The sequence below is a fragment of the Mirounga leonina genome, unplaced genomic scaffold, assembly GCF_011800145.1.
Source record: "Mirounga leonina isolate KUSES-001 unplaced genomic scaffold, KU_Mleo_1.0 Mir_178, whole genome shotgun sequence".
NCBI classification, from domain to species: Eukaryota; Metazoa; Chordata; class Mammalia; order Carnivora; family Phocidae; genus Mirounga; species Mirounga leonina.
The window spans coordinates 22,918,201-22,945,423 of NW_023270464.1; the positions used below are offsets into that span (position 1 = coordinate 22,918,201).

General features: G+C 42.7%; 2 protein-coding genes across 11 annotated transcripts in view; one reads left to right on the top strand and one right to left on the bottom strand.

Moving 5' to 3' along the window:
* Window positions 1–2,150: 2,150 nt before the first annotated feature.
* Window positions 2,151–11,154, bottom strand: PEX11A (peroxisomal biogenesis factor 11 alpha). Of its 4 annotated transcripts, none has more exons than XM_035024131.1 (3): window positions 10,971–11,110; window positions 5,623–5,738; window positions 2,151–3,616 (listed from the first exon to the last, which is right to left on the bottom strand). In XM_035024131.1, exons 1-3 carry the CDS (start codon window positions 11,024–11,026, stop codon window positions 3,045–3,047), a joined length of 744 nt encoding a protein of 247 aa, XP_034880022.1. In that variant the 5' UTR covers window positions 11,027–11,110; the 3' UTR covers window positions 2,151–3,044. The 4 variants fall into 4 exon arrangements, 3 of the variants coding, with proteins under 3 accessions (XP_034880022.1, XP_034880023.1, XP_034880024.1); XM_035024132.1 differs by lacking the exon at window positions 10,971–11,110 and adding an exon at window positions 8,805–10,246; XR_004682648.1 differs by lacking the exon at window positions 10,971–11,110 and adding an exon at window positions 8,805–10,259 and having other exon boundaries at window positions 3,524–3,798.
* The window catches only part of WDR93 (WD repeat domain 93), a 46,211-nt gene continuing 30,121 nt past the window's right edge, over window positions 11,134–27,223 (top strand). For all 7 annotated transcript variants that reach the window (XR_004682644.1, XR_004682645.1, XR_004682646.1 and 4 more), the window contains exons 1-7: window positions 11,134–11,220; window positions 14,567–14,908; window positions 15,529–15,721; window positions 17,416–17,480; window positions 23,377–23,455; window positions 25,419–25,534; window positions 27,128–27,166. Coding sequence is in view for 3 of the 7 variants with exons in the window: in XM_035024128.1 (XP_034880019.1) it covers window positions 14,609–14,908; window positions 15,529–15,721; window positions 17,416–17,480; window positions 23,377–23,455; window positions 25,419–25,534; window positions 27,128–27,166 (792 nt within the window). In the remaining 4 variants the exon portion in view is untranslated. The remainder of the gene's footprint in view (window positions 11,221–14,566; window positions 14,909–15,528; window positions 15,722–17,415; window positions 17,481–23,376; window positions 23,456–25,418; window positions 25,535–27,127; window positions 27,167–27,223) is intronic.

Genomic DNA, 27,223 nt, shown 5'->3' on the forward strand with positions numbered 1-27,223 from the left:
ATCTCAGGGTTGGGAGTTCAAGCCCCGTGTTGGGGTTTATTCATGATAAAATGGATAATGAGGGGACAAAACTTATTTTCCTTGTTGTTGGTAGAATTACCTCTATTGTTGACCCTCTGCTAAGTTGTATGCTGTGGGCAATAGGAGAAAGAGGCAAGAGATGGGGAGATTTCTGATGGATTCTTGGTAATCCTGTATTTGTGATATAATAAGGCAGGGAATGAGGGGTCAGAAAAGGGAGAGTCAAACAGGGAGCCTCCAAAAGGAGTTATAAGTATGTGATACATTTAATACTTATTGATCCAACCCGGACTTTTAAAATACAAGACAGTAATGGAAAGGAAAGGAAGCATCTAAAAAAGGAGCCTCTGCCCTCACTTCAAGGTTCAGGACAAACTATCCATGAGGCTGGAGAGCAAACTGGGCCAAAGGGCTGTTCCAAGCCTTTGGAGTAATGGCCCTGGGCCAGAGAGTGTATAGGGCTCTGTGCCTGAAAGTTCTGCTGACAAAGCCGGTCGTTTGGCAGCTTCAGCTGGGAGTCTGGAATGTGGGTAAGAGGTGAGAAGCAGTGAAAGGGCCTAGGGCAGTCTCCTGGGAGCAGTCTGTCTTCTAGCCCCAGCTTGAAGGACACAGAGTTATCTTCTTTCCTCCCCTCACCAGCCCCTCCCGCCCCCTCCCTTCCCACATGAGCACAGGGACCTTGGTCCTCCTGCGCACAAGTGGATCCCACTGCTAAGCATGGCATTCAAACATTTGTTGCTGAATAAATTCTCAGGGAACAATGTTCAGTTGTGAATGTGCTGGCCTGTACATCTCTTAGGAACGTCTTTGGTTTTTAAAATCCCTCATGAAATGTGGAGGCTCGGAGGTGGGGAGGGTTCGTTAGAAACGAGAAAGATGTACAGGGAGGGAGGTACCAGGGTACCATTAAGGTTTTCACGAACTCTAGAAGAAGTAGTGCTCCCCAAATTCCCCATCACCCACCCTAAATCGCAGAGGACAAAAGTACCAAGATGGATGCCACCATAACATGCCACCACAGATTCAAGGCCAACTTCTCCAAGCAGAAGCAAAAGCTCCACCTGACAGAGCTGATACAGAAGACCCTGTCCTGGATGAGATCGCCTCAGAGGTCTCTTTCAACCCAGACGTTCCAATCTACATCTTTCTTCATCCTCCTCCTCAGCTTAGATCTTCCAGGCGAGAGCTCATTTTACCAGAGCGCTCTCTACCAACTGTGTATACTCTGATCATCTCTGGATCGCCCTTCATTTAGCGCTTCTTCATTCCCAGAACACATTCACAGACACTGGAGTCTCTTTTGTCTAGAAATTTATTAGACATAATTAATCTACAACAGTAGAGGATCTGGACAAAGTAAAATCAGTTGCTTAAACTTTTTACTTGCCCTGACCTAGCAGCTTTCATTTCACTTAAAATTCCCAAAGTATTTTCTCAAATCTTATTATCTTGATTAATCACTTTAAAAATAAGAGAGCCAAGGACGTGAGTCTGCTTTTTAAGAATCTCATTCACAGGGCGCCTGGGTGGCTCAGTCGTTAAGCATCTGCCTTCGGCCCAGGTCATGATCCCAGGGTCCTGGGATCGAGCCCCACATCGAGCCCCACATCGGGCCCCTGCTCAGCGGGGAGTCTGCTTCTCCCTCTCCCACTCCCCCTGCTTGTGTTCCTGCTCTCGCTCTCTGTCAAACAAATAAATAAAATCTTAAAAAAAAAAAAAAGAATCTCATTCACATTTATGGGAAATTTATTTAGTGTACATTTCTTTTCTCATTTCCATTCAGGTAAGTGAAATGGCTTTACTGATAGGACTGACATTGGCCTCCTAGCTGATGGCATCTTATTTTTCTGCTTCATTTCCCTCAAATCAGAGGATCTGCAATCACAAATAACTCAACACCCAAGATGGGAAGTAGGACCATGAATAAATGGCCTTTTCCACTAGCCCCTTATTGCTCTTTTCCACTCCCCCAACCACCTCACACATATGAAGTCTGATTTATCATAGAAAATTGTGATGCTCCTTCATTCAGGGTATTCATGAAATTTCTTAACTGTATAACTTTTGATGAAAATTAATGTGGTAGTGCCCAAACTGTTATATGGCTTTAAATAAAAAAATCTAGCTGATGAATCTAGACACAGTTTTAATTTTTATATAAACCACTAACAAAGTTCTAAAAAAGGCTTTTTGTACAGGATTCTGGAGTCTCACACGTCCACTCAATCAGGAAGGCAATGACCTATCCTCGAAAGAACACTGAATTGGGAGTCAGAGGAATGAGGTGCTGGCTGGTTTTTTAAACCTGTTTCCTCATCTGTCACAGGCCACCCACAGGCACCTGTTGTGACCTCCCATATTATGTGTACCTCAGTCCTATGTGCTTCTGATTTCTGCTTCCTCAATGCACCACCTAAAGTAACCATATCTACCATGAAGGTGCCTGATGCGTTTCTGATTCTACTTCTGGGCAGAGGAAGGACAGGACTGCCATGATGAAAGGCTATAAGCCCAGCCCCCTCCCCCCGCCACGCCTAGGCATGGGCCTCTAGGGAGAAGTGGGGTGGGGGGTGGGGGGTCGGGATCTGGTCAGAGGAATAAGAGGCCTGTACTAGGTCTGGGAGAGGGCTGGGTATCAGACCGACGGTAGTTGGGCAAAAGCAGTGAGGCGCACAACCCAAAGGTCGCTGTATATTAATGTTCAATTTTGGGGGCCTTTTTCCATTTTTATACATTCAGCAAACAGTAAGCTCCCACGATGAGCCTAAGAGATGTTCAATAAATGTTGGATGAAAGGAAAATACTCAGAAATTCAGAAGTCACTCCAGCCCTCTAAAAAACACATATAAATTTTCATGCGCCCCATTCTCCATTCTTGGCCCCACCTCTGCTCACACCACTGGTCACTAAATGCTCACGTGAACAAGTCTTTTGCGCAGTATGACATGGTCTGTGCCTCATGCAAATGTCCATCCTAAGACGTTATCTTTAAAGCAGGCACTAGTCTTCAGTATGAAACCACTTCAGTGCATCTTCAGCTTCATCTGAGGATAGGCCACGATGATGATGCCTGCTATGGAGGACACAAGACCTCCAAGTCCAATGATGCCAGGATTGGACTTATAGATCCCCAACTGGTCCAAGGGGTTCAAGATATCACAGAAGTTCTTCACTGTGTCCAGGAGCAAGGGAGGATGCTTCTTCAGAGATCGGAATAAGAGAAGGAGAAAGGACTGGAGCCATTCTGTTTCCTCATCAGCCACGCTGTACCCAAGAGGTTCCTGAGACAGGGACTTCTCCCTCTTTGCCCTGTCGTGTGCAGCCTGTTCCATCTGCAGGGAGATTTCATACAGATCCCTGGCCAGGCTCAGCAGGAGAGAATAGTAGTAATGGCGGGCAGCCCACATGCGCCATTTCTCTTTGTTAATGCCAGAGGCAAGCCCTACGCTCCTCACCCACAGGATGGTATCACAGATGAAATAAATCACACGGTTCACGTTGGCTAATGTCAGGCATAAGCGGGGTACCAGGTCAGTGGCATGAACGCTCTGCTGAGTCGCCTGCACAGCATGTAACACATTGCCTAATCTGAACCCTGCAAGAAGAACCCACAACAGTTAACAAATATTTAATTACTATGTTATATGAAGGCAGAATCCCTATATCAGGGTGAGAGGCCAGCACTGGTGTTTTGACAAATGACTGTCATTTGAGGCTCAGTCTTTGCTCAGGCATAAGGAAGGACTTTGCAGTATATTAAGGACACCCAAAATGATCCTGGAAGGCACAAAAGACAGTGACTCTTTAAATTTATCACCTCTGTTCCAGTGAATACCTTAACATTGGCTTACAACATCCTTCAGGCAAGGTCAATCATGAGTATGGATTGCGACATTTGAATGTTACCAGCTATACTTCGTTAGAAGAAAAGTACTATAACATGAAGTCTAGATGCAACTTTATTTATTTATTTACTTATTTATTTATTTTTGCACATACGAAGCTTTGATTCACTGTGGCTATTTCTCTGACCCAGATGCCAACATTCTGGAGAGTCTGATGCCTTAGATTTTATTTACTTTCCAGACAAAGATGGCTTTTCTTATAAAACACCATTATCATTTTGCCATCTTGTGGTCCAAACCCCTTTTGGCTCCCTACTGTTAGGAAGACAAAGTAGAGATGGTAGGATTTAGTGGCTGGGAAAACTATTAATATTGTCGTATGTGACTCCTAGTTGAATTAAATCAACCACTACAAGGCATATCCTCATCTGAGCATGTAATTCAATTAATCAGGGATGTATCAATCAACAAATATTTATTGAGCACCTACTAGAATGAGTTATAGTCCTAAACATTATGGAGAATACAAAAGAAGTACTTTCCTTAAAGGACTATATCTTAGACTCAGCAAACGCTCAAAAGTGGCTACCCTCAAGAGACTTAGAATCTCAGGAGAATGTCTGGTATTATTTTAACAAAAGTAACACAAAACAGAATACGTAATGAATTATCCTGGGTTCCAGTTCTTGCTCTTGCATCAACTGGCTGAATGACCCTGGGTAAGTCCTTCCCGGACTTCAGAGACTAGTGATCTCTAAAGTACCTGTGAGTTCTAAACAATCTGAGATGTTTGTTCATACTAAACAATCTGAGAACTTCTTATCCTATCCTTCAAAGTCATCCAAAAAAGCTCACCCTACCCTTGACAGCTTAAGTCTTCTGTCATTGACCTTCCAATACAATGGTTTGCTCATAACAGTTTTGAGCCTTCGTGGGGGGAAAGAAGGCTCTCCTTCCCTTTCTCTCTAGCTACACCTCAAGTTCCACCTCCTCCCAAACCTTTTCCCCCCCTCTATCCGAGCTAATATATTTGGCACTAAATCTTATACATTATTTATACCATGTAATCTTATTTCTCTTATAAAGCTCAGCTCTCTACCCAAAGTAGTTGCTCAAAAATAATTGTTCAACATCGGATTTCTACATTCCATTCTAACATCTCTGCCTACCTACTGTAACAACATCTGATTCTTATCAAACAACTAAGATTCAGGCATGCAATTGTTACTAGAAGTTTGGGGTTTCCCAGTATGCTTTATTATTAAAATGAATTAAATGAGTGCAAGACACTGACTTCACTTTTGCCTGTAACATGAAACCATCCCACAAACAGGCCGAGAACCACCCCTCGATTTCCTCTAGCAATCCCTCAAGAGAAGAAGGGGAAAAGGCAAGCTATTCTGTTCTAGAGAATACAAAGGCCTTCCACAAGCCAGAAGCTCATGTTAGGGATTGCCAAAACGTTGTATAATTCTAAGAATTAAAGGTGAGCTAACACACTGTATGTCCACTGGCTATGATTAAGCAGAAAGATATGGTATAGCACCAAATGTGCACATAGGAGGGTGTTGGCGAACGGTCTGTAGCAAACGTTCAATCTTCTTGGCCTGTCATTTCATGAAGGCAGCTTTACTGGTCAACTTCATCAAAAAACTTCAAGGATTAGAAATTAATGATCTAGAAAGCATTTTGTAAATTACAGGGTCTGACGATTTGAAACCAGGAACCACTGTCCCTCAAGAGACAGGGTACTTACATTTACGGCCAGTGCTCACACTGGACTCCAGTTTCTTGAGCTTCATTACCACCTTCTCTTTGCCAGCTTTAGGCTCTAACAAATATCTAAGCAACATGCATGTGTACTGAGTGGCTCTGAAATGGAAAAAAAAAATGAGGAGAATGATTTACAAACCAAACGAAATTTGATTCATGAAGTAAGGAAAGGAGAAACATGTGTTGCTAAAAGCAAAGTTTCCAAGACAATTTCTCATATAAGTGGCTCTTACAAGAGCATAATTCTGCAACAGTCACTCCACGAGGCCAAAGGGTAGAACATGTGATGGAAATGTGACACAAAGGTAATGAAAGAGAACTCTGTAGTAATAGTGAACAGCCCTTCAAAAGGCCTGTTGCTGGCACAGAGAAATGGGTAGAGTCAAAGTGGAAATTGCAAAAAATCTCCCTCATGTTAAGTCTGCAGCGATCCATATTCTCTATTTTCTCCTGTTTAGAATGATTTTTCAGATTTCTAAAATGAACTTTTTACGTATCACCACCTACTCATGTGATCGGACATACACTCAAACCAGAACCAAATGAAAAGTTCAGTTGGCACATTACTGAATTTTTTGTAAAAGGATCAAATACACACCAATACATGAATATGTATAGATAGGCTTTTATATTTGTCTTTCAAAACTAGTTAGGATTTTATATAAATACAGACTCCTGCTTAATACTAAATAGTCCATAAAGTGATTATTGTTACGACTACAAATAACACTGCCTTACTAACAGCAGTGTAACCCATGAGAAGTTTTATATCACATGATCAAACATCTAAACGCACCGGAGTCTATTTAACAAAGAGGGTGCCTGTCTCCCACAGGCCTGTAACTGCACTGGAATCCCTGCAGGCTACACATGTTATTCTCAATAAAAATGTGGCACATTTTCCAAAATGGTGAACTTGTTATCGGGGATGAAGTAAAAAAGAATCTCTCTCTTTTAAAGTAGTTTCCTGGCTACAGGGCTCAAGCCTGACACGCCAATAAGCCCCCCTTCCTCAGATTTGGGCTAATAACAGGAATGCGTCCCAAACCCAGGTATTATTTTATGAATGCCAGTTAGTTTACAGGAGCTATAGATCACCATAGGGATTGGGAAATGAATACCAGAGAGCTCAGATCTTGCGGAAAAGTATATCCTAAACAATTATTTTATTAACCAACCTCACTGATAAACCTTGCAGGGTACATTCTGAGCGCACTGCATTTGAAGACTTCTTTTTAATGAAGCCTGTATACAACGTGACCATTTAAAAAAATCTATCAAATTAATTACAACAGTGGTATGGCTTGGTCATTAAAAAGGTGGGCACTGGAGTCAACTGCGTGGATTTAGATCTCAGCTCTGCCACTGTGTTCCTATTAACCTCCTGCTTCAGTTTCCCCATCTGTGAAATGGGAATCATTCAGAGTATCCACCTCTCAGGGTTGTGATGAGGGTTAAATGCATTAACAGTGGTAACACACTGAGAACAAAATCTGGCATAAAGTTGGCTTCCAAAAGTCTCATGACTGGGGCTATGCGTACTGGACTGTTTGTATCAGCACCAGCACACCCAGAAGAGAAGGGAAGCTGTTAAATGAAACCACAACCCTAACGATTTAGAAACCTGTATTTGTCAAAGTTCCTTTTTATTCTTTATTACTGAGCAAGAATCAACCAAATTTCTAAAAGAAACATCATGAACTAATTAGTATGAAAGCACAATCTCTGTTCAGTATTTTCAGTACTTAGAGGTGCAGTTAGTTGTCTGGCGCTCTCCATACGGTACTTGGTTTTACAGTTCACAAAACTATTCACACGCAGACTCTTGTAGGGGCCAAGAGCAGGCTGCCCCCAAATGTGCCCACTGATTATTTTAAATAAAAGTTACTTAAGACACAGCTGGTGCAAGGACACTCAGACCCCCCTCTGTCCCCCGGAAAGTAGGAAACACATCTCCCATATGAAAAATATCCTCCCTGTACTAAGAAATAAAAAGACATCCTTTAGGGGCTTTAGAACAGAGAAAGTTGTAGAAACAAACCTCGTTTCTTTTTTCTAATCCTACTACTCTCAGACCCTACGGGCTCGAGAGAAATTTCTGCCCCTCCCTTAACTATACAGAATCTAAACTGAAGGTCTTTCCCAGAATAAGGGTTCTTAGCAGAGATAAATTTTATCTGAATGACCCATCTGTATGGTAAGGTAAACATTTAATTACCAAACATCTGCTCTTCTTCTTTCACTCTGTGAAGTGCATTTCTTTCTTCTGAAATCCCAGACTTGTACTCCCTTCTCCTTAGCTCAGGATGAGACAGACAGACAGACACACACAACTAATTTTGCCTGTCTTTGGAATTTTCATGTCTAGGTGGATACCCTGTGTGTACACCTGTTAAATTTGATTTTCTTCTTTTAATCCGTCTCAGGTCAATTTGATTCTTAGACTAGCTAGAAGGATCTTTGAGAGAACAGGAATTCTTGCTCCCTGACAAACTTTAATCAGATCTTTAACCATGGCCATTTTTAACTTTTTTATCATTTATAGACAATTAATACTTTACTCAGATCCTTTTACAAAAGTTTCCTGCATATGTGTTTCATCTTGAGAGATTCATAAAAAGGAACTTTGACAAATACAGGTTTCTGATAACCTTAAGATCATAAAACTGAACTGGGAAATAATTTTTGAAACTAATGGAAGAACAGAATTAAAGCAGATCAAGAATAAATAACATGGGACTAAATGAACTGAGGAGGATAATTACAACTGTGACATTTTTGCTTGAAACATTGATAATTTTTTAATGTTTTGTTTCTCCAGATTTAAGAAAAGTTCTTCTCTTAAGCTATGATTTACAACAATTTCTTCTTCTCCCTATCTGATCCCTCCAGAATTCAAAAACTCCCATTGAATTCTTGTATTTTTTTTGACAACATATTTATTTGGGTAAGTTCAGTAAGAGTTTGTTCTTCTTGTAACAGGACACAATTGGAAGCATGGGTTATATTACCAAGGCTTTGACTGGAAAGTCACATTTGGGAGACAGGCATTAATTTGGATATGACTAGACAGGTTTAAGGCACTAAGGGTGACTCTATGGAGCAAGTAAAGCCCTTTGGAAAAACAGCCTGACAGCTTGCTTACAGGGCTCCCAGCAATCTTACCAGGTGAGTAAAGGAGGTCACATCCTGACAGGTGCAAGAACCTCAGGATATTCGGGGGGGCCTGAAGAAGAGAGGAATTAACCTTAACCTGTAGGTATTACAGGTGAAGTCTGATGGCAAGTATCTGGCTTGGCTTCTGGCATCAAACGGCCATTTAAAGTTCAATATGGATATTCCTTATAAAAAGCTCCAGCAAAGCAGATTTAAAAGAGCCTGTATGATTAATCACTATTTTTGCTGCACTTATATAAATAATCAGGCCAAGTTTATCCAAACTAGGCTTATTTTGCAAAGAAATTAGTCTTGATTTGGCTATCTTTGGTAAAATGAGAGTGATTATATGAAAAAAAAATTATGTTTCAATAACACACCTTTGTGGATATTAGATTCGAATACAAGTCATTATAAACTGGACTAGATCCTGATTTCTTCTAGTTTCTTCCAATGCCTGGCTACAATTCTCCAACCTAATATTTTTTATATTTTTGACTTGAAGTCATTTGATAACTAAGACTGACCTTTCTCCTAAAGCCCTGCAAACTGAATATGAACAACTTGATGTGAACTTCAGAAAAATCACAACAGCTCACACATGAGCAATCTTCATGCCTGGTGCTCTATGAGCCACTCAAAATGATCACCAGAGATACTCAAACTACAAACCAAGCAACTCTGTCAGATTGCCACAGTCTGCCCTCATTTTATGTAAAGATGCTTTAAACCTGACAACTAGAAATCCTCGACTGGCTACATTGAGAACTCCGAAACTGGCTTATAATTTGATCTAATCGTGAATCGTTGTTCTTCTTTTGTTTCCATAGAAATGCCTTATTTATTACCTGATTATTTGAACCATAGGCCTAACTTTGAGGACACACACTTGCACCGCTGCCTCCTGAAATGAGTTTAACTAAAATGACCTATTGTCAGAACTAAGACACTGGTTCAAGGAAATGGAACAACTTATCAGCTCAACTTTTAACGTAAGAAACTTCCAGGGAAGTTTCAGAAAAGGAAATTGTAGGGGCGGAGGGTAGGCCACCCCAAAATGTGCCACTTGGGCATACTGATTATTCTAAATAAAAGTTACTTAAGAGACAGCCAGTGCAAGGACACTCAGACCCTCCTCTGTCCCCCAGAAAGTAGAAAACACATCTCCCATATGAAAAACACCCTCCCTCTACTAAGGAAGTAAAAAGACATCCTTATCACCGGAGATAGGAGCTTTAAAACAGAGAAAGTTGTAGAAACAAACCTCGTTACTTTTTTCCTAATCCTGCTACCTCAGCCTAAATCCTATTTAGGATTCCCGCCTAAATGAAGCTCCCAAACACCCGTTTTCTTTATCCTGTCAATTCCTCACAAATGTATTGTCTGTTTGCCTAAAATGTAGAAACACTGCCTGCCTGGGGCATTTCTCTAGGTCTTCATTTCAATACTGGGCCTCTGTGCACACACCTTTTTTTTTTTCCCCCCTGCTGTGAACCTGTTCCGTGTAAACTTAATTCTTAGTCTAGTTGAAAGACCTTGAGGGTAGAGGAAGAATTTTTCCTTCCCTACAATCTCAATGAGGTAGACAGGGCAATAACAGAAGAGAAATACGACTTCTGTCTCTCCATAAGCATTTCATGGGGGTATTTGTAGCCACAACCAAGTGGCTGACTTCCCTGGCCACAAATGCCAACCCAAAGTTCATCTCAAAAAAAAAAAAAAAAAAAAAAAAAAAATTCCGGGGGACGCCTGGCTGGCGCAGTCGGTGGAATGGTGGACCTCTTGATCTCGGGGTTGCCAGCTCGAGCCCCACCTTGGGTGTAGAGATTACTTAAAAAAACCAAAATCCTTAAAAAATAATAATAATAATAATAATCCCGGAAGAACGCTGAGTGGAGAGGACCCGGTCTCTCCCAGGTTAGGAGAGCGCTGGTGGGCTGGTCCACCACGGTCAGGGCCTGGGCGGCTCCGGGGCCACACACCGGGCTGTCCCGCGGAGGCCCGGCCGGACCGCAGGGTCCGGTCCGGCAAAGTGCCGGCGAGAAGGGCTCCGGAACCGAACTCCGTCCCGCCGCCGTCCACTGGGCGAGTCCCTCCTCCCGAAGCCGGAAGACCCGAGACCCAGCTCGGGTCGCAGCACCGGGAAGAGGTGGAGGCCGCGGGCACCTGCCTCACCTGAAGAGTCGGTCCCGGCCCTGGGTCTGGTTGGTGAAGCGGATGAAGCCGTCCATGGCTCCCGGCCCGAGGCCACGTGTCGCCCCGGGTTCAGTCGCGAGTCCTCAAGGGTGTCGCCGCGTCCCCGCGGGAGAAGCTGAGTCTCCCCGCCCCACTGGGGGCCGGCGCGCCGTCCGAAGAACGACTTTGCGGGCTTCCGGTGGGGGCCGGAAGTGGCCGTTACTAAGGCGACGCCACGCTCCCGGCCCAGGTGAGCAGAAACTAGGCTTCCGGCCCGGGGTTCAGCGGTTCCCCGCGTGTCCCCGGACGCCCTTCGACATCTAGGGTCTCCTAGAGGGGGGCTCGAGGGGGGGGGCATCTCCTCAGCCTCCGGCCTTCCCGGAGATCCTGGGAACTCAGGAACCCCAAGGGGCCTCCCGAGTGGAGATTCCCCCGAGGTTTTGCTTGGGGACTTTGGGGCCTAATCATTTCCCACCTCTGGACCTCGGTTTCCCTTGAGCAACACCGGCTCCAGGTCTGGGGAAGGAAATGGTTAGAGCAGAGAGAAGCCAATGCGTGGTATGTAGTTCTAGCATGAAGATCTGGGTAAAGTGAATTTTCTGTTCGGATCATTGAGTACTCAAAGAAGATTGCTACCTGAGGAAATCCTAGAAGGGTTAATATGGACAAAGTGGAGACAGAAATCCATTACGACGAAATTGCACCACTGAACGTTGGTTCTTTGGGGCTTGAAGACGTGGAATCCCACCTGTTCCATAGCAGTAATATTACAAAATACACCCCCTACAATCAAAAAGTGAGGTCACCTATTTTTTTTTTTTAAAGATTTTATTTATTTACTTGACAGAGAGAGAGACACAGCGAAAGAGGGAACACAAGCAGGGGGAGTGGGAGAGGGAGAAGCAGGCTTCCCGCGGAGCAGGGAGCCCGATGCGGGGCTCGATCCCAGGACCCCAGGATCACGACCTGAGCCGAAGGCAGACGCTTAACGACTGAGCCACCCAGGTGCCCCGAGGTCACCTATTTTTGTAACCTTTATTCCCTTGGTCAGGCCTGCCCTTAACATTTGCAGGCCCCAGGGGAAGACTACAAATAGACACCCACATACCATATGGTTATTTTTTATTTTATTATTTTTAAAATACTTATTTTTAAAGGTTTATTTTTATTTATTTATTTGAGAGAGTGTGTGCTCAAGGGCATGGGGTGGGGGGCGGACAAGGGAGAGATCCCAAGCACACTCTCAGTGAGTGGGGCTACATCTCAGGACCCTAAGATCATGACCTGAGTGGAAACCAAGAGTCAGAGACTTAAGGACTGAGCCACCCAGACACCCCAAAAGCTTTTATTTTTAAATAATCTCTACACGGAACCTGGGGCTTGAACTCAGAACCCCAAGATCAAGAGTTGCATGCTCTACCGATTGTGCCAGCCGAGCACCCCCAGATTTCATTTTCTTTTTCATGTGTATTTTGAATTGCTGCAGCTTTATTGAAAAAAAAATTATCCTTTTTCCACTGAATTATCTTTGCACCTTTGTCAAAAATAAACTGTCCGTACATATGTGAGTCTAATTCCGGATGCTTTATTTGGTTTCACTGATCTATTTGTGCATTTTGATGCCAGTACCACACTGTCTTGATTACTGTGGCTTTATAATAACTCCTGAAATAGGTAGTATTAATCCTCCAATTCTGTCCTTTTTCTACATTATTTTGGCTATTCTAGGTACTTTGCATTTCCATATGAATTATAAAATCAACTTCTAAATTTCCTTGAAAAAAGAAAAAGTCCAGCTGGAACTATCATAGAGATTGTGTTGAATTTATAGATCAATTGGGGGAGAACTGACATCTTAACAAAAAAAGCAAGGTATCTCTGTCCACTTATTTCGGTCTTCTTAGGTTTTGTGTATTCCTAAATATCTTTCTGTTACTGATTTCTAAAATAATTTTGTGTGGTCAGAAAACATACTTCATATGACTTGAGTACTTTTAAATTTATTAAGACCTGGCTTATGGCCCAGAATAGGATTTGTCTTGATAATGGTTTTATGTGTACTTAAAAAATGCTGTCCACTGCTGTTATTGGGTTGGGTGTTCTAGAACACTGCTCTACTGTTCTTCACTGGTGGTTTCCTTAGGAAATCTGCTGTCATCCTTTATTTTGTTCCTTTATTCATGTCTTTTTTCCTCTGGCTGCTTTTCAGATTTTGTCTTTATCACTAGTTTTGCTCATAATGTGCTGTGGTATAGATTTCTTTGTGTTTCTTTTGCTTAGGACTTGTTTTTCTTCTTGGATCTGTGAGTTTAGAGTTTTCATGGGGATTTCAATCACACTTCTATTAGGCTACTTCAGGTTCTCCCACACCTCACTTTCTTCATTTTTTTCTCTTTATTTCAATATTTCTATTGCTGTATCTTCAAATTTACTAATCTTCTGTCCATCTAATTTGTTTTGCTCTGAGAACTTGTGATTAATGTAATCGAACGAATTATTCATCTCAGACATTGTAGTTTTCATCTCTGAAAGCTCAGCTTGGGTTTCTTTGCAACTTCCACATCGCTAGCTAACATTTCCTCTTGGTTTTTGAACATGTGAAATACATTTATAACTGATTTGTCTGCTAATAACTGTGTTGATGATGAGTCAGCTTCAATTGACTGACTTTTCTCTTTTATTATGGCTGTGTTTTCTTGCCTCTGCATGCCAGGTCATTTTTTTTTTATTGCTTTGACAGTGCAAGACCCCACTCTGCTACAGGTGAAGCATCTTAAAATGGACCCCATGTGCCACATTAAACGCCTTTATTTAACTGTAATTTTGAAAGCCTTTTTATAATTTGTACAGTTTTGAGTTTTATGAAGTTCAGATTACTTGTTCTTTTCTATGGACTGAAACGTTATGCACACATGCAGACTGGAGCTGCTAAGTTGTAATATTTTTGTGAATGTTTAATTATTTTGATTTTGTGAGGATTTTGTTTTGTTTTAGTCTATTTTTTTTTTCTGAGTCTCAAACATTTCTGTAGGCCCTAGAAAAATCTCACAGGCCCTGGCACTCGGTCTACAGAACTCCCAGTTGGTAGCAGTGGGCCTAGAGAGAAAGGACCAAATGAGACAGCAAGGATTAAAAGTGCCTGAAGGGCATCTGGTTGGAGGCGAGAGAAAGGAAGGAGAGCAGTCCTGGCTCACTACCCAGCTGGCCTGGGCACAGCCACTTGCAGAGATGGAAGAAGGAGAAGACCGAAGTTGTAGGAGAGTGGTTGGATTCTAGTTGGAACCCAGACAGACACTCTCTGAGTAGGAGCTGGGAGAAAGGCAACAAGGATGCCACATTTCCTCTCCCTGTGCCATAGCACCCATCATCTTGAGCTGGCCTGGAAGATGTGACTCGTTAATACCCGTTTCTGCTGATATCCTTATAATATGAAGATCATTCTTTAGTGATGTGGTAACAATCCTGTGATAAATAAGGAAAATGCCAGTCTCTAGAATAAATAGTCCCCATGGGTTTTTGGGCTTGAGAAGATGATATGCTGTCTTCTGGTAACTTCCCTTTTTTCTCAAAGTACCTTTGCTTGCTTCCTTTATCAGCTTTTCAGAGTTTCCTAGACGTTCCCGGTGCCAGCTTCTGTGATGTCAATCCCCAGAGGAAGTCAAGTCCAGAAGAGGTTCTCCAGTTTTATGAGAAAGGGGCTGCTGGAGGTGCCGTCCCCAACAGAGAAGGACTGGCCTAAGGATGATGAAGATGATTATGTCTTCGTAGACTTGGGTCAGGAGGTGGATTCCCTGCCACAGCCTTATCGCATGATCAACAAGATGGTGAACCTTCTGTTTGACAGATGTTGGGAAGTTATTCAGGAGAGGGATGCACTGAGGGATGTTGAGTTCAGCCGGACCCAGCCCACCACCTACCCTCCACTTGTAGAAAACAAGGTATGGAGCAGCTGACCAGGAGTTCCTGTTTCCCAGTTGAGGGTTAAGAAATGAAAATACCTGATCCAGGGAAGGAACTCCTACAGGGAACCTACTCATTAAGATAGGTGCATTTTTGAAAGATTACTAGGCATGCTGATGTTGATTAAAATGGATCTAGTAATTACCTGGGAGGAATGGGTGTTCTGATTAGCTGAAGATTATACAGAAAGTCTTTTATATTCTGTTGTTATTTAAAAATATTTCTGAATATATTAATCACTCTCTTGCTTGATGGTTGAGAATCGGCCAGTGTCTCAGCTATAGCTCTTTCCACAGCATTCTAGATGAAAAAAGTACAGGGAATGGGGCCATTGTCCACTCATCACAGGGCTTGTGGTTGTGGTTAGTGTTGTAAATGTTTACTGATTCCCAACTTATTTGTTTGCTCTGGCTCCTTTCTACTAAAAGTAGAATGCTATGACTTTCTTGATATTTGGGCAAGATATTTAGATGGGTACTGTTTGGGGTGATATTATATCTAGGAAGGGCCCACATGCCTCTTTGAAAAATTAGCTCATATTCTTGCAGCTGGTGGCAGCTGAAAATCATTCCTTTTCTCTTTGTTTTTGTTTTCCCAGTTCAACAAAATGCCAAATTGTATGGCGATTTCCCAAGACTATGTCTTTATTGGAGGAGCCAAAGGATTCTCCATCTATAACCTGTACAATGCTAAACGAATATATATTTGGGAGAAACTTAAGGTTGATGTCACTTCCATCTGGGCCACAGATTTGGGGAATGAAATACTTATTGCTCCTGTGGATGAAATGGGTACATGTTCTTCCTCTTTTTTTTTAGCCGAATTTATAGTTATCTGTAGACTGTTCAATTTAATCTCCTTTCCAGGTATGGGTGGGGCCAGACCTGGAGAGTTCTCCTTGGTCATGTAGTATTAACTAACATCCACAGGACAGGATGGTGTGCCAAGCACTAGTCTAACATTGCACATAGGTTAGCCCATTTAACCTTCACAATAGCTCTAGGAGGTAAGCACAATTTCTTATCCCTGTTTTTCAGAAGAAGCAACCAAGGCATTGAGGTTAAATAACTTACTTGAGGTAATGTGGAAGGTGAGTGGCACAGGCAGGATGCCAACCAGCCAGTGTGGACCCAGAGTTCACACCCTTTGGGCACTCAGAAATCCTACTGCTCATAAAAATCAGGGATTGTTTCTTCCCCTCAGCGTGAGGATGAACCAGGGCTTCATGGGGATGATAGTACACAGAACCATAGACAGTGTCGTGGAGGACAGTGCTTCTGCAGGAGAGTGACCTGACCAGATTGGCATTTTAGGAAGGACACTATGGTAGGAGCAAGTCAAAATGAGAGGCAGAGATATGGTTGTTTAGTAGTTTACTTGTCCAGGGATGCAATTCTGTACTATCCCCAAATAAACTTATCTTCTGTTAGAAAGAGAGGAAGAGGGCGCCTGGGTGGCTCAGTTGGTTAAGCGACTGCCTTCAGCTCAGGTCATGATCCTGGAGTCCCGGGATCGAGTCCCGCATCGGGCTCCCTGCTCAGCAGGGAGTCTGCTTCTCCCTCTGACCCTCCTCCCTCTCATGCTCTCTGTCTCTCATTCTCTCTGTCTCAAATAAATAAATAAAATCTTTAAAAAAAAAAAAAAGAAAGAGAGGAAGAAAGAGAGAGAGAGAGAAAGAAAGAAAGAAAGGGAGAGAGAAAGAAAGAAAGAAAGAAAGAAAGAAAGAGAGAAAGAGAGAAAGGAAGGAAGAAGGCAGGAAAGAAGGAGGGAGGGAGACCAAGAAGAACTGTTGCTTTCATCAAGGAGAGAAATTATGAAAGTCTGAACCAAGGCACAGGCTGTTAAAATGAAAGGAAAAATCATACTATGGTTATGTAAGATGCTATCACTGGGGAAGTGAGGTGAGGGATATATGGGAACTCTTGGTACTATTGTTGAAACTTTTCTGTAAGTTTGAGCATGCACAGCCTTGAGGCAGCTAGAGGGGGAAAGTTGATACTCAAGAGGAGTTTGGTCTAAAGATAGGAGTGTACTTTATCACTGCATTACATCTGCTTGGTTTCACGTCTGTGTGATCCTCAGTGTAATGCATGTGAAGGCAGAGACTGCCTTGGTTGTCCCTGGCATATTTGTGGTCATGGAGCAGCTATCCCTTGGATGTTTATTGTGTTGAGTTAGACCTTCACCCACAGTGGGCCCTTTACCTTTCTGGATTACGGGTATTGGGGCAAGTTAAGAGTGTCTTACAGAGGCTTCTAGGACAAGAGGATGGGCCACGGTAGGCAGAGAGGACCCAGGAGGTAGAACAGCCTGAACATGTCAAGTCAGGGGTGGAGGAAGCCAGGGAGACTGAGTCAGCAGGGGCCATGGAGAGGCCAGGAGGAGGCTTAAGAATCCATAAGCACAAGATGATAATTCAGAAAGTCAGATATAAAATTCCAGTTCTTCTTTGATTCATTTGTCTGTCTTACATTCTCTGTTTCAGGTATTGCTAGACTGTTTTATTTTAATAAGGATGGTCTTTTCCTAATCAAAGCCATCAATGAAGTGGTAAGTTCCTGTTCTTTCACCTAGAGCTGGGCCAAAGGCTGTAGCAAATGAAGTTTACTTTTACTATGGAGGTGACAACAGTTGTCCTAGAGTAGAAAGATAGAGACTCTCTGGATGGAGAGCCTCCTCTAAAATATCCAATTTAAAGATCCCCCACCAGCTCAGGGTACATGCTGAATGCTTTGGATTTATTTACCCTGTTGTCGGGAGAAGAAAGTTACTAAGGAACTCCAGTCCAGATTGAGCACCAGACCAATATATTCAGCAACTATTTACAAGTCCCTAAATTTTCCAGGCTGCTTCACATCCTGTTCCCTTGCCTGTGCTGTTCCCTCTGCTCAGAGTGCTCCCCTTGCCTCCCTACCTACTATGTGTGCCTCTTAAATTTCCCTCATTCCCTTACATTTCCTTTAAGACCAGCTCAGATATTTCCTTCTCTGAGATACTGTCCCTGAGATGCCCCAAAGGACCCGTTGTCTCCCTCCTCTGTCCACCCCATACAGAACAGAATCTCTATCACAGTGTTTTCTCCACTCTGCATACTTAGTTGTTTGTATGACTACTTCTTCTCTTGGACGTAACTGTTCTGAGGGCAGGGGACATGTCGTATTCACCCACGTATCCCTTGTTCCTAGCACACTGCCTGTATACTGTGGGGTCTCGGAAAGTGTTTTGTGAATTGATGAGTCCAGAAAAAAATGAGAGAGAGAGAGAGAGAGAGAGAGAGATTGCTCAGAGTAGATTTTTAATTGCAGTTTAACTTGTAAAAAATACCATTGATGGGTATACAAGCAAGTCAGTGTGGAAAAGAAAGTATTTTCAACAAATGATGCTGGAATGCTAGATTAACAAGTAGGGGGGAGACGAACCTCCACCCTACTTTGCACCATATATGAGAAATAATTTGAGCTGGATTATAGGTCTAAATGTAAAGGCTAAAAACATTATCCTTTTTGAAGAAAACACAGGAAAATATTTTAGCTACCTTGGGGAAGGCAAAGATTTCTTAGGACATGGAAAGCACTAAATATAAAAGAAAAAATTGATACTGGACTTCATCAAAGTTAAAAACTTCTTATTCTCATACCATACACAAAAATTACCTTGAAATGGGTCACATGTCTATCTGTAAAATCTAAAATCATAAAACCTCTAGAAGAAAACATGGAAGTCTTGTGACCTTGGGATTGGCAAAGAGTTTCTAGCTGCAACATCAAAAGCACAACCCATACGATAAAAAATTGATAAGTTGGATTCCATCAAAATTAAAAACTTCTGTAGATGACACTGGTAAAAAGAATAAAAAGACAAGCAGTGGCCTGGGAGAAAATATTTGTAAATCACCTATCTGATAAATGACTTGTATCCAGAACATGTGATGAACTCTCAAGACACAAACTCAAAAATAAGGCACTAAACTACCCAGTTTTCAAAATGGGCAAGGGTTTGAAAAGAAAAGACAGTTCACCAAAGAAGATACATGGAAAGTAAATAAGATGGTCTGCATCCTTAGTCATTAGGAAAACAAGTCAATCACAGTGAGCTACCACTACACATGCATTAGAATGCCTCATGTTAAAAAGAGTGACCACACCCAGCGTTGGGAGAGATACAGAACAGCCAGAACTCATACACTGCTGGTGGTAAAGTAAAATGGTACAATCATTTTGGCAGGTTTTTTTTTTTTTAAGTTTTTTAATTTATTTAAGTAATGTTTACACCCAACGTGGGGCTCAAACTCACAACCCTGAAATCAAGAGTCGCACGCTCATCCAACTGAGCCAGCCAGGCACCCCTTTGGCAGTTTTTTAAAAGTGTTAAACATACACCTACCATACGCTCCAGGCGTTCCACTCCTTGATATTTACACAGAACTGAGAGCATATCTCCATACAAACACGTGTACGTGAATGTTTATAAGCAGCTGCATGTGTCATAGATAAAAACTGGAAGCCACCCAAATGTCCATCAGCAGGTGAGTGGATAAGCAAATTGTGGTATACCCACACAATGGTATGAACTATTAATGCACGTAACAATGGATGCATCTTAAAATAATTATGCTGAGTGAAAGAAGTCAGACACAAAAGAGTACACTCCGTATGACTCCATTTATAAAAAATTCTGGAAAATACAAACTAATGTAGTCACGGAGAACATCAGTTTTTGCCTGGGGTGGCGTGGGAGGAAGGTGAAGGGGATGATTACCAAGGGCAGGAGGAAACTTTCCAGGTGATGGATATGTTCACGGTCCTGTGGGGATGGTGTCAAGGGGTATACGTATGTCAAAACATCAAATTGTACACTTTAAGCATGTGTAGTTGGTATATGTTATTATATCCCTATATCCTATAACATATACCTGTTTAAAAAAATTAAAACTTCTCATCAAAAGATGTTAGTAGAGTTCACTCTGTAGCAGGAGCTGACTGGAGCCTGAGGGCCTTGAGTGGCCCCACTGGTGCTGGCCAGTGACCCTCACACCCCAGGAGGAGCCTCACACCCCAGGAGGAGCCGCAGCCGGCCCCAGTCAGAGTGACCACAGTCCTGAGCAGTGGGGCAGAGACCCAGCAGGGGCCTCACAATGGCCCCGCCCACACTGCAATGCCCCCACCCACGCCACCTGCCACCGTGCAGGGAGCTGTGGCATCTGCTGGTGGGGACAGGAGGTCACAGCAACAGAGGTTTAGGGACCAGTCAGATGATTCCATGTGCAGAACAGACATGGTTTCATTAGCAGCAAGGACACCAAGGAAGATGTATTTGCATAGCAGACTGCCATAAAGGGTAACCCCAAGAAGGGACTTTTCGGTATAGGAGCTGGAGAGATGGAAGAGTTTGATGTTGTTGGAGGAGAAAGTGTGCAGAGGCAGTAGGCCTTACAGGCCCTGGTGGAGTTCAGTGCAAGGCAGTAAATCCGCAGCAGAAGACAAGCACTGTGAACACCGTCCACGTCTAGGGCCATGCAATTACCAGTAGAATTCCAGACTCTTGAGAGTAAGGAAAGGAGTGAGGGGTCAGAGAATGCCCCTGAATGTCAGGCCCCACAGCACTGGGCCCAGCGCAGGCGACAGTCCCCACCTGCATGTGGGCAGAGACCTTTCGGGAGCCCATCACACCACACCAATCCTCCTGTGCAGAAGGGATGGAAGGGGTTGACAAGCAGGGTGCAGAAGCAGATAGATGGTGAGAGAATAAGGTAAGATAAGCAGTGAGAGAATCTGTATCAGGGGATGGGCCCTTCTCACTGAAGACAGCCTAGAGAGGACAGCAATGAAGAGGAGAAGGAAAATCAAGGAGATGAGACCCAAGATCAGCAGCCACCTCAACCCTGCAACTTCTACTACTGATGTAAATGCCCAGAAAACCTAGGCCATAAGATGTCAAAGGGACAAAAGCAGCTGAGAATTCAGGTGAGACTTCACGGCTCCTGAGGCTGAGCAGGGTGGGGCTGAGCAAATGCAGGCTTACCACCTGTACCATCATGCACTTCAGTCAGCCAACAAGGAGTGATCTCGAAAAATAAACTATCTGGACTACACCAAAATAAAAGGATTTTGTGCAGCAAAGGAAACCATCAACAAAATGACAAGGCAAACTACAGAATGGGAAAAGATGTTTGCAAATGACCTATCTGATAAAGAGTTAGTATCTAAAATATATAAAGAACTTTTACAACTCAACACCCAAAAAATAAATAATCCAATTAAAAAATGGACAGAAGATATGAACAGACATTTCTTCGAAGAAGACATGCAGATGGCCAACAGACACATGAAGATGCTCAACATCACTCATCATCAGGGAAATACAAATCAAAAAACCACAATGAGATATTACCTTGCACCTGTCAGAATGCCTAGAATCAAAGACAAGAAATAACAAGAATTGTCAAGGATGTGGAGAAAAGGAACCCTTGTGCACTGTTGGTGGGAATGTAAATCAGTGCAGTCACTGTGGAAAACAGTATGGAAATTCCTCAAAAAATTAAAAATAGAAATCCCACATGATCCAGTAATTGCACTACTGGGAATTTACCCAAAGAAAACGAAACACTAATTTGAAAAGATATATGCACCTTGGTGTTTACTGCAGCATTACTTAAAATAGCCGAATTATGGAAGGACCCAAGTGTCCACTGATAGATGAATGGATACAGAAGATGTGGTATATGCAGACACAATAGAATATAACTCAGCCATAAGAAAAAATGAGATCTTGCCATTTGCAACATGGATGGACCTAGAGGGTATAATTCTAAGTGAAGTCAGACAGAGAAAGACAAATACCATGTGATTTCACTCTTATATGGAATCTAAGAAACAAAACAAATGAACAGAGAAAAAAAGAAACTCTTAAATACAGAGAACAAATTGGTGGTTGCCAGAGGGGCAGGGTGGGGGGGTGGAGGTGGGAGGATGGGTGAAATTATGACACTCTGGCAGTAAGAAGTGAAAAAAAGATTGGAGCCGAAGACCTTAAGTGCTTGTTTTTCTACCATTGACCAGACAGCTAAAACTAGTGGCATTATCTGCAGCATCTGGTTTTTATTTTTACTTAAAGATACCTCTTTTTGGTAATACCAAATGGGTTTTTCAAAAAGTCTGGTTTTTCTTGATATACCCTTAAAGGTTTTTAAATTGTTTCATATCTAGCCAAGTTGAGATTTTTATTTTTATTTATTTATTTATTTTGGAGAGAAAGAAAGAGAGAGCAAGCCTGGGGTGGTGGGGGAGAGGCAAAGAGAGAGGGAGAGAGAATCCCATGCAGGCTCCATGCCCAGTGTGGAGCCAGATTCGAGGCTTGATCTCACCACCTGAGCCAAAATCAAGAGTTGGACTCTCGAGCAACTGAGCCACCCAGGTGCCCCTAGCCAAGTTGAGATTTTAAGCACCTCATTTTTAATTTGTAATAAAACATTACAACTTGATTTTTTTTTCAAAAAAAGTCAACAAAATGCAAACACCTATTAATAAAGGTCTTAATAACAATTATCTTCGTTATTATAAAGATACAATTAAGAAAATGAAAAGGCAAGCCACGGACAACCATAAACATTGAGTCTCTCACCTGGCCTGAAATTTGAGCAGATTTCATACTAGGGTTACAGTCAGTCTCTTCTTGCTGTGGACTGAATGTTTGCATCCCCACAGAATTCAGGTTGAAAATCCTAATCCCCAGTGGGATGGTATTAGGAGGTGGGGCCTTTGGGAAGTATTTAGGTCATGAAGACAGAGCCTTCGTAAATGGGATTAGTGCCCTCAGATGAGGCCCAAGAGAGCTCCTTCAACCCTTCCACCATGAGAGGGCACCCTGAGAAGGTGGCAGGCAGGAAGTCTACAAACCAGCAAACGGGCTCTCCCCAGGCACTGAATCTGCCAGATTCTTGAAATCTGGAAATCTTGGCTTTTCAGCCTCCAGAAGTGTGAGAGAGAAAGGTTTATTGTTTATGAGCCATTTATAGCAGCCTGAACAGACGAAGACACTGTTGTAGTCCACATAGAGCCTTTCTTCAACACCTGACCAGTTTTCAGTGTCATACAGAACTTAGTTCAACTCATTTTGAATAACTGAGTGCTGGCATAGTTCTTTAGAGTTTGCAGAGATGACCAGGAGAACAGATAGTATGTAATCACCACAGTCATCAGGAGTATTTAAGAAACCAGGAAATATGTCCAAAACCTTTAGGCAGGAAATTGAAATTCCACTTCTTTATATACGATCTTGTCCAACTGCTGTACAAAAATGGGAAGTATGAAGCAGTTTGAGGCATCTTTTCATGTCTCAAGCTCTACGAGGATTTATGTTCCCTGGTGTGACCCACAAAAGACCCCGAAACACATTCCTCTCCGTCATCAGGCTGAGCTTACTCCATCAGCCCTTCTCTTCTTTTCAGGATGATGCCAGCAAGCAAACCACCTGTATAAAGATGGAGATCTCTCAAGGAGGGGACTTCGCAGCCTTCCTCCTACAAGGCAAGATTAACCGAAGGCTGATAAGAAGGTTCAGATTTGTAGTCTCTTCCAGATAACCACCTTTTTTCAAACCTTCTATTTAGAAATAATTTACAGGAGAGTTGTAAAGATCAGTACAGGGTTCCCCTGGACCCTTCACCCAGCTTTTCCAATACCAACATTTAACATGACCAGATGTTTCCATTTGTCAAAATCAAGCAATGACATTGGTATAATACTATTCACTAAAGGTGGTAGGATTTTTTTTTCAGATTTTGCCCATTTTCCACTAATATTTTTGTTCCAAGGCTCAATCCAGGATATCATATTCTATTTAGGCATCGGATCTTCTTAGTCTGCTCCGATCTGTGACAATTTCTCGGTCTTTCTTTTGTTTTCACGACCCTGACACCTTTGAAGAATACCAGTCAGATATTTTGTACAATGTCCCCCAATTTCAATTTGCCTGCTGTGTTTCTCATGATTCAACCAGGGTTACGGATTTGGGGGAGATGCCACAGAGGTGTCATTGTATATCGGGGGTATGTGCTAGCAACATCATCTAGTTAGTTGGTGTCTGCCAGGTTCCTCTAGTGTTAAGATACTGCTTTTCCCTTCCCATACTGTGTTAGAAGCAAGTCACTACGTCTAGGTCACACTCAAGGGCAGAGGATTTAAGCATCCCTTCCTGGAGGCAGGAGAATCAAAGAATTTGGGGGCATATGTTGAAAGCACCACAGTAATTGATAAACATTTGGGGGGAGATACTTTGAGACTATGCATATATCCCATTTCCCCTTAAAGTATAACCCCCCAATTCTATCATTCATTCTTGGATCTTACCTGCTGTCATTATTACTGTGGTGATAGAACATCTTTTATTCTTTTATTCAAGTGACTGTTAGCTTGATTTTTAACTTTTAAATATTTAGACACACAGTATATGGACCTCTATATTCTTGCCACAGGCCCCTCAAATGTTAAGTGCTTATATACTTTATAATGCTTTATGCATCAAAGGAAGCTTTTATACTTCGTCATATTTCCTAGGCCCCAACAAAGTACCACAAACCAGGTGGCTTAAAACAAAAGATATTTATTCTCTCCCAGGACTGGAGGCCAGAAGCCTGAAGTCCAGATGTCCAGATGATTACGTGTTAAAGAAAACACACTTAGCCAGAGTCCCAGACCAAGGGGAAGTAACCCTTCCCAGGTTGACAGGTATTGGGTATAGAAGCTGAGCGTGTTTCTGTGACAAGTTAAAGCCCCACAACCACTTCCATGGGTGGTCATTTCCTCAAATATCAGAAGAATGCTCCGGAGGGATCTCTCCCAATTCTAGCCCTCAGCCATACCCATTATAGAGTTATAGACTCTATAATACCGCCTTCCTCCCCTGATGGGAAAAGCTGTATGACAAAATGTCGGTGTAATTTACCACTTGGAACCTAGAAAACATGGGGACCGGGCAGAGCAGACAGCTTGGTTAAAAACTGTAATATCAGTGCTGTGAGTGTGAGGAGCCTGGTTTCCTTCAGAGGGTGGAGGCCTGAGGGGAGGCGCCCTACCGCTCTGGGGGAGTGAGGACTGGCAGTGACCCATTGCAGGACCACGTCTCCTTCCATTTGCCCAAGTGGCTGTTACAAGGGTGCCTGCTGGGGACACCTGGGTGGCTCAGTTGTTAAGCCTCTGCCTTCGGCTCGGGTCATGATCCCAGGGTCCTGGGATCCAGCCCTGCATCAGGCTCCCTGCTCCGCAGGAAGCCTGCTTCTTCCTCTCCCGTTCCCCCTGCTTGTGTTCCCTCTCTGGCCCCTCTCTCTCTCTCTGTCAAATAAATAAATAAAATCTTTAAAAAAACAAAACCAAAAAACCAAGGGTGCCTGCTGGTCCCTGTGCTGGGGGTTCTGAGAAGACAGGCTGTTCCTCACAGGAAACTTGTGGCCTGCTCACAGTTGCTCAATGGCTCCTTGGTTTCCCAATGCAGGAGCTGGAGATATTTGGCTGGATGTGTATAAATTGCCCAAGGAGTCTTGGCTCAAGGAAGTGGAGCACCCCCAACCTGCTATAAATCCAAAGAAGAAAGTCAAACAGCCTCAACCGGTAGGAAATGTCCCTGTTTTCCACTGATATGTTTCTCCCTCCCCTTGACCCACATCTAGCCTAAGGCCTCCTTGGGATTTCAGGACGAATGGGGCCTTATGGAGGCTGTAAGAGAGGACTGCAGGCACAATGGCCCATGACTCCAAAATTGATTTGCTTTGGTTAAAATAAGATATTAAAAAGTAGAGGTGTCCTCAGTAGTGGGAGCCTCACTCTCTCTTGTCTGAGAGTTGCCTCTCCACCAAGACCACTCCCAGGCATTTCTCTGGGAGAACGGTCTTTTGTCCTGATTCCTGCCTCATTGGTAATTTTTCCCCCCATCTGGACTGAAATAATCCTTTCATGCCTCACTGAATTTCCCAGATTATGGTATAAACTGGTTGTTCTTAATATACAGGAATACATTTATTCTTCATATTATTCTTAGAAAGTAGGTGCTCTACCATTTCAGTTTATTTTTTTATTTTTAAATTTTTTTAAAAGTCATCTCTGTGCCCAACATAGGGCTCGAACTCACGACCCCGAGATCAAGGGTCGCACACTCCACCGACGACTGAGCCTGCCAGGCACCCCCATTTCAGTTTAGTTACATGTGATCCCTGGGCCTTGTGCTCTGTCTTTAAAATATAGTTCCTCAGTAAATACTATTTTGAAACTTAATTTGCTTATCTATCCAATGTACACTTGTTATTTTTTAGCCAACAACAATTATTAATTGGGTGTGCCTTTAAAATGGACTATGTCAGGTGCTAAAGAATTGTGAAATTATTAATACAGGAGAGCAAGACAGACTCACCTTCACTGCCGAGCTCACTGAGGGCCTTTTCTCCCCAGTGAATGTCTTCAAAGTGGGGTGTAATCCTGATCCCTGAAGAGTCACCAGCCCAGAGATCTTCCTCCTCTAAACTCTTACAGAATTATTTCTTGTACCCCTTTTTTGGCATTTCCCATATACTACCTTGATTTTTAGTTATCCTTTTGTGCATGGAAGTTTTTTTTTTTAGTTAACTAGATGATAAATTTCTGGATTGTTAAAAACATACCTCCTGCTTCTTATGAACCAACACCACAGCATCATACTCAATGCCCCACAGATAGATTTTTTGAGGGCTTGATTTATTATCCAGTTGGGAAAACCACCTTGGAATGGGGATGTTTCTCACCATAATTCACTCGGTTTCCATACACTGAGAAGCCACCAACTAACACCAGTTGCAGGGGTAGTCCTGGTAACTATGAGTTACATTTAGAGTTGGTTAAATAAAATTGTCAACATGGCCAATATATTTTGCCAATCAGAAATATTTGCTTCAACTTAGATTTTTGGAATGGGCTCCTAACTGATCTCCTTACCTCTGTTCATTCATATTTCTTCCTATCACTATTTCCAGTTTCCCCTCCTACATTCTAAGATCCTGGACAATAGGGATCCTGTGTCAAAACCCTGCGGGGCTGGGGACCATGCAAGTACCAGTCCTCTGGGTCTACAGGATGAGTTTGCTACTGACAACAGTGATGGGGAGAAAGAGATTAAAGGGGAGGGGGCACATACATCAAGCCTATTGTGAATTAATTTCTCACTTTTCTCTTCAGAATACTCTTGAACCTGTGACTTCAGAGAATTTAGAAATGGTAAGGAGCTTTAAAGAAAATCTCCAGGGAGATTTAGGTTGCATGCCACTGATTTTT

Bases quoted from the DNA above. Each gene is read 5' to 3' on its own strand.
- PEX11A (XM_035024131.1), bottom strand. From the start codon at position 11,026: ATGGACGGCTTCATCCGCTTCACCAACCAGACCCAGGGCCGGGACCGA. The intron at 5,739-10,970 runs GTGAGGCAGGTG...TTTCCATTTCAG, and splicing joins GGCCGGGACCGACTCTTCAG to AGCCACTCAGTACACATGCA. The intron at 3,617-5,622 runs GTAAGTACCCTG...TTCTTCTTGCAG, and splicing joins TGTGAGCACTGGCCGTAAAT to GGTTCAGATTAGGCAATGTG.